Source organism: Podarcis vaucheri, assembly GCF_965113315.1.
Source record: "Podarcis vaucheri genome assembly, chromosome: 12".
NCBI classification, from domain to species: Eukaryota; Metazoa; Chordata; class Lepidosauria; order Squamata; family Lacertidae; genus Podarcis; species Podarcis vaucheri.
The window spans coordinates 42936971-42950540 of NC_138750.1; the positions used below are offsets into that span (position 1 = coordinate 42936971).

At 44.8% G+C, this 13570-nt stretch overlaps 1 protein-coding gene across 5 annotated transcripts; it reads left to right on the forward strand.

Moving 5' to 3' along the window:
• The first annotated feature begins 7 nt into the window (after positions 1-7).
• On the forward strand, positions 8-8207 carry THNSL1 (threonine synthase like 1). Of its 5 annotated transcripts, none has more exons than XM_082193782.1 (4): positions 8-126; positions 2957-3074; positions 4821-4965; positions 5838-8207. In XM_082193782.1, the coding sequence occupies exon 4, from the start codon at positions 5881-5883 to the stop codon at positions 8098-8100; it is 2220 nt and encodes a 739-aa protein (XP_082049908.1). In that variant the 5' UTR covers positions 8-126; positions 2957-3074; positions 4821-4965; positions 5838-5880; the 3' UTR covers positions 8101-8207. The 5 variants fall into 5 exon arrangements, with proteins under 5 accessions (XP_082049908.1, XP_082049910.1, XP_082049906.1 ...); XM_082193784.1 differs by having other exon boundaries at positions 2957-3012; XM_082193780.1 differs by lacking the exon at positions 2957-3074 and having other exon boundaries at positions 12-126.
• The last annotated feature ends 5363 nt before the right edge of the window (positions 8208-13570 follow it).

A 13570-nucleotide genomic window follows, 5' to 3' on the forward strand; every position in this document is an offset into this window, starting at 1 on the left:
GGGGAGGAAAGGAATGGCGCGCAGGCGCAGCAGGGGCAGGGTGGGAGGACGCCGCCGTAGAGATACTGCACAGAGATAGGAAGGAGGACGCCGCCGGCGTGGGAGTTCGCGCACGCGTAGTAGCAGGTAGGTCTGCCTGCATGTGGTTAGAGCAATGGCGGAGAGCTGCTTTATGGGAGGGCAGGGCTTTTAATTTAAATTTTTTTTTGCGTGCCTTGAAACGGATTCCTTCCTTCCTTTTCGGATCCATGCTACGTGCATGGATCCTTTCCCTGCTCACGAGGAGCAGCCTCCCCTCTGCTCTTGGCAGCCTTGGCAGGGAATGGGGGGAACGGGTGGGTCGCCCTCTGGTAGCCCTGAAGGGAGAGACTCGGTCCGCATCCTGCTCGAGGCGCTGCATTGGAGCAGGTGCCTCCCTCCCCACCCACTGACGAGACCGGGGGGCCGCCCCATATCTTGAAGAAGAAGGGGTACTCTTCGTTGCTCTGTTTCTGCTGCAGCGGAGAGGAAAGTCACGGGTCGCTGAATAAAGTTTAAAGGGTGTTTGAATTGTGGCATGCATGAGGTCTGGTGGGCCCGCCGGCATCGGATTCACCACGCGAGTAGGCTGACATTTGCACACATGGGAAGAAAGCAGCAGAACCCCAAAGCAGTCAAGTGCAAGACGCGCAACCCGTGGGTTTCCTACGCAGAGCTCAGATGTATACATGAATGCATTCACAACTGCAGCCCAGTAAATTGGCAATACAATAAATTTGCTCAGCAGAGCTAGGCAGATCCCAGTGGTGGTTTTTTGTTTTTGTTTTTTAAGAATCAAAAAGGTGCTGGTACACAGTTCTTGAAGTAAGTGCCACACTGTTATCATTTGGTGTGGGGGATGTTGGAGGCAATAGGCCTCTGAATACCATTTGTGCTCAAATTCTGCTTGTAGGCTTCCCCTAGGTATCTGGTTGATCAGTATGAGAATAGAGTACTGTACAGTGGTACCTCGGGTTACATACGCTTCAGGTTACATACACTTCAGGTTACAGACTCTGCTAACCCAGAAATAGTGCTTCAGGTTAAGAGCTTTGCTTAAGGATGAGAACAGAAATCATGCTCCAGCGGCACGGCAGCAGCTGGAGGCCCCATTAGCTAAAGTGGTGCTTCAGGTTAAGAACAGTTGCAGGTTAAATACGGACCTCCGGAACAAATTAAGTACTTAACCCAACGTACCACTGTATTGGACTAGGTCGTTGGTCCGATCCAGAAGACTCTTCTTATGCTGCTTGATGTCCTTTGTAGAAGTGTGGGATGTAAATGTAATAATAACTAAAACGACATTTGAGAAGATTCACACGTGTTGTCTATGGAAGAAAGCTGGCCACTGCTGGCTGAGAAGCAGTGATAACTAAGACAATTCATATTGGTTATGATCACATTTGAATTAATACATTGACCCTTCACTTCATTCTTGCCGTACTCCTGTTCTTCCAGCCTTCTTAGAAGTCGGATTCTGCTTTGAATTGGGGTCATTGCTACTGGCATTGCTAGGTGCAAGTTATAGAAAATGCTTTGCAATTGCACTCTGATTGTTTAATATAGTAACTGATGCCTGCACAGGAAGAGGAAGAGAATTGCAAGGCAATTCTCAAATCACTGGATATTTTTAAAATTTTCATAAATGGGTGCTATTTAAAGCTTATCCACAAATTCTGTTTTCTCTTTTATGTTGTACAACAGCTAATGGCACAAAGAAGTATTGGAAATACCAACTTACTGCTTCCATGTTACATCATAGTTATTGTAATCATCTATGCTGCATGGCTAAAATATGTATTGAATTGCTCATGGCAATCTTATTTTTGGATGTTATTTGCCAGTTTAAAGAGGGGAAGCAATTGGTTGCTACTAAAGAACTGGACTCGGGTGGCGCTGTGGGTTAAACCACAGAACCTAGGACTTGCTGATCAGAAGGTTGGCGGTTTGAATCCCTGCAATGGGGTGAGCTCCCGTTGCTCGGTCCCTGCTCCTGCCAACCTAGCAGTTCGAAAGCACGTCAAAGTTCAAGTAGATAAATAGGCAGGAAGGTAAACAGCATTTCCGTGCGCTGCTCTGGTTCGCCAGAAGCGGCTTAGTCATGCTGGCCACATGAACCCGGAAGCTGTACGCTGGCTCCCTCGGCCTGTAAAGCGAGATGAGCGCCGCAACCCCAGAGTCGGTCACGACTTGACCTCATGGTCAGGGGTCCCTTTAACTTTTCCTATGTCTGACCTGAGACAGATAGATATTCAAATTTTTCTTCAACAGTTTTGTTGCAATGATAATGTAATGGGAAAAAACAGTTTGGGGTTTCCAAGGGAACATCACTCAGATCTATGGTATTTTAAGGGCAAATCCTTGGGATAGATTTGAATTCTTTGGAATCAGAGCTATAGAAATATTATTCAATTCATTGCTTTCTGGTTAAAGTAGGTCAGCACACATTACTGGAAGTGGGGTAGCAGTGCCTTTATGGGAGCTTTATGTGTACCTACATTAGTATTCATGGGCGTAGCCAAGGGGGGGAGCAGCTGCCCCACAATCAATAAAAATACATAGCAAACTGAGGTTCTGCCCCCCTCCCCCACAAAAGGCTTGCCTCCCCCCCCCAAATCCTGGCTATGCCCATGTTAGTATTCATCAAATTTCAGCCTGGATCTATTTCAGCGGGGCCACATTGGGTGTGTGACAATAACTGCATAAAATATAATACTTTTAGTGTACAGTAGTTCAGAAAACCAGCCATGTCCCAGAAGGCCAGTGTTCTACATAGATGGTGAATTGCAGCCATGTTTTTCAGCCAGGGAAGGGCAAAGAACTGTGAGTTAAATATTTGCACTGGCACAGTCACAGTCATGGCCCCACACCGCCGAAGGACTCTGCTGATTTCTGCCCCAGTCACCACTTTTTGTCTGTTTCTTGCATGTAAATCTAGGTTTCCCAAAGGAATCAGCACATATTCCTGTAGAGAGACAAGCTGCTGCTGAAGAAGTATAAGCTCTGTGACCTGCATTCATTTGTATACATCAGCTAAATTTTCTAAATAGAAGAAAGTAAGCAACTTAAAAAGAATAAAGTTACAGTTAAAGCACATTGGAGGTATTCTAGTAATGCAGTAGAACAAACAAAATCACTACAAATATTAAATGTAAAGGTCACCATGGAAATGTAATTAAAGAAATACTTTTTTATGCCTTTATACCCCACCTTTCTTTCATCCAAGTAGTGACCAGCCCAGCACTGCTTCAGCAAATTGTTTCATTTGCCTTCAAACCATAACCTGGGACTCATTGCAATTACTTATCCATCAGGAAATGCACCTGAATTTTTATTTTATTTTTTAAAAAAGCTTTAGCTGGATGATGGAATAGAGTTGGGGAGAAGGTTCCTGCTCCAAGCCCCAGAAGACTTGGAATAGCACAGAAAAAGTGGGAGCATGGAATATGGAAAACAATTGCTGTGTGAATGTCGTACTTTTCTGTTATGCTAGTTGACTATAACTAGCAGACTTCCACCCCTGAAGATGCTGTTGGCCTACAACTCCTTAGCCAATGGCTGTGCTGGCTGCAAGTGATAGTTGTAGTCCAACAACCACTGGAGGACCACAGATATCCCTGCCCCTGTGCATGGAGAATGGAGGAGTCCCTTCAGGACATTTATGCCCTCTTGTCTTACAGGCTGCATACAGTGGTACCTCGGTTTAAGAACAGTCCGGTTAAAGAACGATTTGGTTTATAAACTCCACAAAACCAGAAAGAGTGTCTTGGTTTGAGAACTTTACCTCAGTCTAAGAATGGAATCCGAATGGTGGAAGGGCACCGGCGACGGGAGGCCTCGTTAGGGAAACCGTGCCTCGGTTTAAGAATGGTTTTGGTTTAAGAACGGACTTCCGGAATGGATTAAGTTCGTAAACCGAGGTACCACTGTACTTCTTATTATGGAATAAACATGTCAAAAGATGCCAAGGGGCAAAAATGAACAGTATAAGATGGTGAATGAGAATGGTTCTTCTGGCACCATTAAAGTAGCTCAGCAAGTGAAGGAAGCTTTGTTTGTCTAGAACAAAGTGGGAAACTTGTCCTGCTCCAGATGTTGAGCACCAACTCCCATCAGCCCCAGCCAGCAAGGCCAATGATTAGGGATGATGGGAGTTTCCCAAAGCATCTGGAAGGTACCAGATTAGCCAAGGCTACATTAAACTCTGCTTTCACCAAAAATATTTTACTTGCAAGAGCTAAGCATCTAGCATTACCAGAATGCAGGATTACAGTGGTACCTCGGTTACATACGCTTCAGGTTACATACGCTTCAGGTTAGAGACTCCGCTAACTCAGCAGTAGTATCTCGGGTTAAGAACTTTGCTTCAGGATGAGAACAGAAATCGTGCTCTAGCTGTGCGGCAACATCGGGAGGCCCCATTAGCTAAAGTGGTGCTTCAGGTTAAGAACAGTTTCAGGTTAAGAACGGACCTCCGGAACGAATTAAGTACTTAACACGAGGTACCACTGTATATTGTTTTCAGGGCCAAATTGTTTTAATTTTGAAAAGGCAAAGCATACGAGGTTTTCCTAGTCTCCTGACTTGAAGTGTGTGCACTGTTTGCTTTGTGGTACGTGTTGACGTCACTGTTGATTTCCCTGAGCAAACAAAACGAATCCACTCTTGGCAACGTGTTCATGTTCTGGGGCTGGAGAGAGTCCTCTTTGCCCAGTGCTTGTTCTTCTGTTGCCTCTGGAGAGCACTTGCTTGTGCGGCATTTGCTTCACTCTGATCTTTCTCTTTTATTCTCCTCCATCTAGATTGAGGCTTACAAAAAGAAAAGAAAGCCGTACGTGGTTGCTGCACAAGAGTACGTCACAGATGCCATTTGCCTGGGCTTGTTATTATTTTTTTGCAATGCCTGCTCAGACGATAACGGGACAGAAGTGAGCTACTCTTGCAACCGTAAGTTATGTAACAAAACGATTGGTTGGTTGGTTGGTTTCAAAGGAAGAAAATATATTTGGATGCAAAGAAAGGATTTTATATAAATGCATAAAGTGCACTCAGGCTCCATTTAAATGACTGGAGAAGTTTTGACATTCCAGTGGGAGTTGAATTGCACTCTTGGGTGCTTTTGTTCGTGCGTTTTAAAGTATTCATTGTAATCAGCTGCCACCTTCTATAGGTTTGCCATCCTCTGGTAGTTAGGGTTAATGTGCCCCTAATATTTCCTTACATGTGCAAATAAAGGCAAGGGGAGGGCAGGGGTGATACAGTATGTCTAAGAAATGGAGTACATACTGGTGTTTCTAGCAGCCAGTTTCGGGAGCTCCATTGAGGATTTTTTATTGATTCTGAGAACATTACCTGCCTACAGGCAGTGCCTCTATTGAGTATTCATTGTAAGTGTTAGAGGTGGTTCTGTCCTGTTCTGCTTGTGGCTCTTAGCCAAGGAAACAGTTAAGCTATCCTACGCACAGAAAATGAACTAAGTGTAAGGATTTTATGCAGGAAGGCACAGAGGCTTATTTTTTTAAGCATGTGGCTTCTTTCCAGAGTAGAAATTTCACAACAAACACATGATTTAAAGGGAAAACCTTTCCCCTCTGCACAGATTTCACAGAAGGTGGAATTCAATAAAATCCTCACCATTTATTTGTCATGATCAGGTCACAGAATGGGTGAGCGATCTTGTTAAAAAAAAACCCCAAAACGTGCTCCCCTAAGATGGAAATGGAGCAGTCTTCACATTCTAGTAATTATTTTAAATGTCAAGTGGCTAAGGTTCAAAGTATTTCTGGCTCACTGGATTTTCCCTTCCTCTTCTTTTAAAGCGTTTCCTTTCCTTGTGAAATTGGCTCGAGAGAAAAGAAGAAGATGTTTCATGTGGTCTGGAATCGGCATCTGAAGCTAATGAGTCGCATCATGGTTTCTGATGTGTATTTAAAGTTGATTTTTTCAAGAAGCTTTGCCCTTGCACGGACAGCATGGATGTCTAGGCATTCTCTTGTCGGGGACAATAATATTGTCCTGATGGGACCCCCTGGAGCTGGCAAAACGACAGTGGGGAAAATAGTAGGGCAGAAACTAGGCTCCTGCTTCATAGATGTGGACGACGATGTCCTTGAAACAACCTGGAACATGAGTGTGGCAGAAAAATTGAAGGATGTTGGCAATGAGCAATTTTTAGAAGAGGAAGGAAAAGCCTTGTTAAATCTTTCAGCATCCGGAAGTGTCGTTTCCCTTACTGGCTCCAACCCAATGAATGCTGCCGGCATGGAGCACGTGAAGAAAAACGGGGTTGTGGTCTATCTGGACGTACCGACGCAAAGCATCATGGATCGGTTGCAGTTGATGAAAGTAGACCGTATTGTGGGGCAGGGGCCCGGAACCTCACTGAGAGACATCCTCCAGTTTCGGAAGCAGTTTTATAAGAAGTGGTACGATGTCCGCGTGCTTTGTGAGAACGGAATTACAGCCGACGCTGTTGCCGAGAAAGTGCTTCATGCAGTGAAGCGGTACCAAGACTCTGACTCAGATGGCTTCATTTCCACCAGGAGTCTAAGATGCAATAAGAAGGTTGAGCCAAAAGGCTCTGTGAAATATTTCAGCGATGTTCTTGTTGAGGGACTGGCGCCTGATGGTGGGCTTTTTGTTCCTGAGATGGGGCTTCCAGTATTCACTGCAGGAGAATGGCAACATCTACTAGGGGCGAGCTATGCTGAAAGAGCTCAGGTTATACTGGAAAGGTGCATACATCCTGCTGATGTGCCTGCTTCCAAGTTATGGGAAATAGTTCAGGCTGCCTATGGAGAAAATTTTACCTGTTCTAAAATTGCCCCCGTTAGGCACCTGGCAGGCAATCAGTTTCTTCTGGAGCTGTTTCATGGACCAACGGCTTCATTTAAGGATTTGGCGTTGCAGTTGATGCCCCACCTGTTTGCATATTGCATCCCCCAAAGCTGTAACTATCTGATCTTGGTAGCTACTTCCGGCGACACAGGAAGTGCCGTCCTGGATGGTTTTAGTCGGCTTAAGGAGACGGATAAACAAAGGATTGCCATGGTCACCCTCTTTCCCCAGGATGGAGTTAGCCAGATTCAGAAATCACAGATGGTCGGCTACCAGGAAGCAAACACAAAAGTAATAGGTGTCAGATCGGATTTTGATTTTTGCCAGTCTGCCATCAAGCAGATGTTTACCGATTCAGATTTTACCGGCTTTCTCACTGTGGAATACGGAACATCGTTAAGTGCAGCAAATTCTATAAACTGGGCTCGCTTGCTTCCCCAGGTGGTCTATCATGCCTCTGCCTACCTTGACCTTGTGGAGCAAGGCATCATTTCCTTTGGGAACCCCGTTGATGTCTGTGTTCCCACAGGGAACTTTGGCAACATACTAGCCGCTAAGTATGCGCAAATGATGGGGATCCCTATACGGAAATGCATCTGTGCTTCCAATCAAAACAACGTCTTGACGGAATTCATAAAAACAGGCCTGTACAATATAAAGGAGAGGCGATTAATGCAAAGTCTGTCACCGGCAGTGGACATTTTGAAGTCTTCCAACCTTGAACGACATTTGCACTTGATTGCTAATGGGGACGGGCAGCTGGTGACGCAACTGTTTAGCAGTCTGGAGAATCAGCGCTGCTTCCAGTTGCAGGAACACTTCCTGGAGAGGCTTCAGCAGGATTTGGTGGCTGATTGGTGCTCTGAGGACGACTGCCTGGGTGCCATTCGCTCTGTGTTCGATACCACAGGCTACATTTTAGATACGCACACAGCTCTCGCAAAGGTGGTTGCCGATCGACTGCAAGATAAAACTTGCCCGGTGATCATTTCTTCTACGGCTCATTATTCCAAATTTGCACCTGCTGTCCTACAGGCATTGAGGATTGGAGAAATCAAGCAGACTCCGTTAAGTCAGCTTCACTTGTTAAACTCTTATAACCCTTTGCCTCCGGTCCACAGGGGCCTATTAGAGACTCTGAAAAAGAACGAGAAGCAGCAGTACCAGGTTTGTGCTGCTGACATGAACGTCCTCATGGAACATGTTGAATCCTTAATACAAAACCACTTCATGAAGGTTTTCTAACTGTAGGCTTATTTGACATTTGCCTCCTATGGCGCTTTGAATATTTCCCCTCCTCCTCCTCACACATTCACCCAAACGCATGTTTTAATAAATGCTTAGTAAACACAGTAGCTGCCTTTTAGTGACTATATACTGCCAGATATTTACATGCATGAGCACTGAATGCAGTGTAAGAAACAAAACAAGCATTGTTGAAAAATAATAATGTCATATTCCCAAAGGTGAGATCATTGTTTGGAAGAGAAATAGAAAAGGTTAGCATATGGTTCCCAGGGAAGTCCTGTTTTGGATGCTCAGTATTGCTCACACAGTCTTGCAGCAATTCTCCAGGGTTTCTTTCTGCCCTATCATAGAATCGTAGGGTTGGAAGGGGCCATGAGGGTCCTTGCAGTGCAGGAATCTTTCACCCAACGTGGGGCTCAAACCCGTGACTCTCATGCTATACCGACTGAGCTAATGAGAGGAAGAAGAAGAACCTGGGACCTTCTGCATGCAAATGAGATGTTCGAAAGCATGTCAAAGTACAAGTAGATAAGTAGGTACCGCTCTGGCGGGAAGGTAAATGGCATTTCCGTGCGCTGCTCTGGTTCGCCAGAAGTGGCTTAGTCATGCTGGCCACATGACCCAGAAGCTGTACGCCGGCTCCCTCGGCCAATAAAGCGAGATGAGCGGCGCAACCCCAGAGCCAGCCATGACTGGACCTAATGGTCAGGGGTCCCTTTACCACTGAGCTACAGCCTTTCATCAGATGTTTCTGGTTGGCCAGGGAAGGAATAACAAATAGTTTTGGAGAGATACTTTGTGCAACACTATTTAGCCGTTTGCCACAAGATGGCATCCTTAACAGTTTGCTAATAGTAGTTTACTAATAATAGGGTTGCCATATTTCAAAGTTGTTTAGCTTTTTTTGGGAATCCTCCCCCCAAAATAGTGTTTTTGCTGCTTTTTACATCACATTGCCATACATTACATCCAGGTTTCCCCCTGACATTTTGCCAATTTGGCAAAATTGCCCCCTGACGCCATTTTTACAACTGGAAACCAGGACATGTCAGGAACTTTCCTGACGTATGGCAAGCCTACTAATAGCATTTCAAAGTCTGGACTTGCATTAAAGGAATCTTTGAGTTATCCATAATAGCTAAAAGAAATACTTATAAATTGGGGGTGGGGAAATTCATCCCAATTCCTTAAAAGGTGGGAAGAAGAGTATGCAGAGAAGCACCACACACGTAAAATATTGTTGGGCAAAATCCTTTGGGCCAGCTTTAACACTGGGAAGCTCTTCCTCAGAGCAAACAAAGGTCTCTCAGATGGGTTGTTACGCCATTATAGTGGGGTCTGAGTCACTGGTGCCATCTCCCAGCGACCCGAGCACCCACAACATTTTTGCAGTGGGTGCCTATGGGTGCCCGACCTCTGCCATGACCACTGCCTCTGCGGGCTGCCCGCAACATAGCATAATACCCAATTTAGCATCAGCTGACAGCCATAGAATTGTAAGCTGTTCTCATTCTCTAACTTCCTCCGTGTTATGAAAGGAGCTTGAAAGCCTCATTATCGCCTCATCCAATTGTGCGGTGCTCCTATACACGATGCCATTTCTTTTGCTCTGAACAAAGTCCTAGAGCAGCAGTCCCTTGTGTTCCCCTCTGCATTACACCATGGGCACACACACCGGAGCAGCTGCCTGGGGGAGACAGTCTCTTCCAAATGTCTGCATTGCTGCTGCGGTCTTAATGAAATAGAAAATATTAAAGCTGCCATGCAAGAAGAAGCCACCTAAGCAGCCGTCGTGCTTTATTCAAATAAGCCTAGGTACCATATTATATTCCTCCCCTGCCCTGTCTGCTTGGGCTGTGCCTGCTCTTAGGAGTCCAGGGAGCAATGAAATGGATGAGGTTTTTTTGCTCTTGCTTGAGAGAGCAGGAGGCCTGTCAGTTCCAATCCCCCTGCCAGCTTCCCAGAGCCAGGGTGGCGGCAGGAGTGACGGATGTGCTGACACATACATGGAGCCGCAGAGCTCTGATCTCCTTGGATCATCCGAGCTCAGAATGTAGGCCTTTTAAGCTATTAGGAACGTCTTCGGTGATTAGTGGCATCTAAAGAGATTGGGAGGGATTTTTAAACTTGCTAGAGAACTATTTTCAATCGGGGTTTGTTAGATGGATTGTAAATGGGGAGATTGTCGTCTATTGCTCAGTCTATTCCTCTCTTTGCCTTGTTAATCAGTCAACAGACATGAAGCATTTGGTACATAAATAGTTGGTTAAGTCCAGCCAGAGGGGGAAAAAGAGGGGAAGCAATTGGTTGCTACTAAAGAACTGGACGCGGGTGGCGCTGTGGTTTAAACCACAGAGCCTAGGACTTGCCGATCAGAAGGTTGGTGGTTTGAATCCCCACGACGGGGTGAGCTCCCGTTGCTTGGTCCCAGCTCCTGCCAACCTAGCAGTTCGAAAGCACATCAAAAGTGCAAGTAGATAAATAGGTACCACTCCGGCAGGAAGGTAAATGGCATTTCCGTGCGCTGCTGTGGTTTGCCAGAAGCGGCTTAGTCATGCTGGCCACATGACCTGGAAGCTCCCTCGGCCAATAAAGCGAGATGAGTGCCACAACCCCAGAGTAGGTCACGACTGGACCTAACGGTCAGGGGTCCCTTTACCTTTAAAGAACTGCGGGGTGTATCTGCTATAGATTTGAAGCAGTATCATAACACTTCAAATAGTCATGGCTTCACCCAAAGAATCTTGGGAATTGTAGCTTGTTATGGATGCTGAGCATTGCTAGGGTACCCCTATTCCTCACAGAACTACAGTTCCCAGGGTTCCCTGGGAACAGGGATTGATTGTTAAGCCATTCTGGGAAATGGAGCTCCTAACAACTCTTTGCACTCTTAGCAAACTATGGTTCTCATGATTCTTTAGGGGAAGCCAAAACTATTTACCAGTAATAGTATGATGTTATTTTAAATGCATAGTGTGGGTCTATTGAAATTAATGGGTCTAGGTCAGTCATGTCCGTTATCTTCAGCGGGTCTGATCTGACTAGGAGCAACATTGGATACGGCAATAAAGTTTTAATGCTCATACCAGGTTATAGCATGGAAAAGTTCTTGCTTGTATGCTGGCTATTGGGCCTCACTTTCTCTGAGTCTAACTTCTATGTGAAGCCTCATTCCTTGCCTCTGAAGTCTGCTGGTATAGCTATGGGTTGGCATTTTCATTTCTTTCAATTCCACATGGCTTCCCTTTTCTCCTTAAAATGTTTTCTGTACCATTTCACATTTATTTTTCTCCCCCCTGTTTTTGGAAACTGCATTTATATGTTTAGTCTAAGTTGACTTTGTATGTGTGTGTATATACCTATATATCTGTATCTATGCACATTTCTTTTCTCAGTGGGGAGATGGTTAAAAAGGGGGAAATCATTCTCATAACTTAAATGTTTGGAGTGTCATTGAAACCACCTTGGCAAGTTTTTTCTGTTTGCAGAGCAGCTGTCTGGGTAATACGCTCAAATCTTTCACTGTCACGTATTATCATAAAGTCATTTTAGCAGAACCATTTTTAATTCACTCTAGTCTGCTCCTCCTACAAAGGAATGTAAAACCATCCTTTGTAGGGTAAATTTAGTGCCATATTAATTCAAAGAATTAGAATAATAAACTTTTAAAAATGGGAATTAATAGGAGCTTTGGGGTTAATGCATTAAGTTCCTTTCAGGTTAATTGTGTGTAGACTAGGATTTGGGAGAGTGGGTTTTTATTTTATCTTTTGGCTCGCTTAACTGGCATAACACGAACTACCCATATTTCAGCTTGTAGGCAGGAAAAGCAATTCCGCACAGGAAGGTGGGACAACCTTTGCCTCTTACTATGGCATTACCTGTGTGCATTGGCAAAGCAACCACCTTGAGAGGGAGTGGGTAGGGTGACATGTATGTGAAATGTATTAGGGGGGATGCTCAATAAACAGCTGATGTCATGTAACCTCTAAGCAAGTTATGCAAACATATTGGCATGAATTCCCATTAAAGAGCTGGTCCCAAAACTCCCATGGTGCCAGGGTGTGTGGTCTGAAGGGCATTAAGGCTACCACCTTTTTGAAGCTAAGGAGATTTGGGGTCTGCTCAGTGCCTGACTGGATGATTGCCTGCAAACTGTATGTTCATTTTGGGCTCCATGATGGGGAGAAATGGGGGAGGGAGGAATTTAACTGCAATAAAACAAATATTTGTAGTGCTATAGTCTAAACCCTTCAAAGATGTTCCAGGGTTCCTTACTGAATTAAAAAAAAAAAAAAGGGTTTTCAAAACGGTGTGTGTGGTTTAAGAATACAGAATCAAAAGGACAAATAAATGAATCCCCCAGGAGTACAGTTTCGTGGTGGGCAGAACGTTACTGAATTTTCAGCATGCTTTCCCCTCCAATTTGTTTTGGTTTTAACATAGGAGTGATATCCAATTAACTCACTGGAGCCCAAAATTAACTCATACGTAGAGTCAATGGACTTAAGTCAATGAACTTAAAAGACTCTGTTGATTTCAGCCGGTCTACTCTTGAATATGTTGTCTATTACCCTATCACACAGCTTTTTCTACTTGGGGAGATAAATGGGGGTGGGGATGACACCCCCCCCCCACGCTGCACTATTCTGTCTGAATGCTCAGCCAAAAGCCAGCCTTCTCCAAACTGGCGAGAGCTCAGTGCCTGGCACTTTTTGAGGATTGTGGCTTTAGTTTGTACTTCCTGTAGTTACAAAGCAATAGATGCAGCACCTCACAAATGCACTGGGGATCTGCACAATAAATAACCCTGTGTTTGCAGATATAGAAAGAAGGACATTTGCTTGAATATGCCTTTCCACTGATATGTAAACTTACTTCTCACCAGACTTGCTCCTGGTATGGGCCCAACGCTCAAAAACGTTTGGTTCGCATGTGATGATACTGTGAGAAGTGAAAGGATTAAGGGGGTACTAATGTTTCATTGTATATTACACAACATTTCTCTTTCTTTTCTGATTGTGGAAACCATAACCAACCATTGGAAGACTGACTGCGCTGACTTTCCTGGGGAAGAGGCTTTCAATAGTTTACATGGCATATCAGTTGTCACAGGAATGCCTCCTGTCTGGCTGTCAGATCTCAGCTGTGCTTAATGTAAAGCAGCTCAGGGTTGCAAAGACTTGTTTATTGTGCCCTGGAGACTGCAAACACCGCGGCCTAACAACAGAGTCCTAGAGGATTCTCTTAACAACTGGACACAGACACCGGGGCATGCACACATCATTATAAGTGCAACTTGCAAAACAAATGGACAATGAGGTGATCATTTTACTCAAATTTGTTTTGCTTTTGGCAATAGCTTATAAGTGATTACATAGGAAATGGATCTATGGCAGTGATTCTTAATTTTTTTTTGGGGGGGGGGTTGTGGACCTCTTTAAGAGTGTGGTGAAAGCTATGGACC

What these genes read in the sequence shown, in the direction of transcription:
- THNSL1 (XM_082193782.1), top strand. Translation starts at nt 5,881, where the DNA reads ATGTTTCATGTGGTCTGGAATCGGCATCTGAAGCTAATGAGTCGCATC.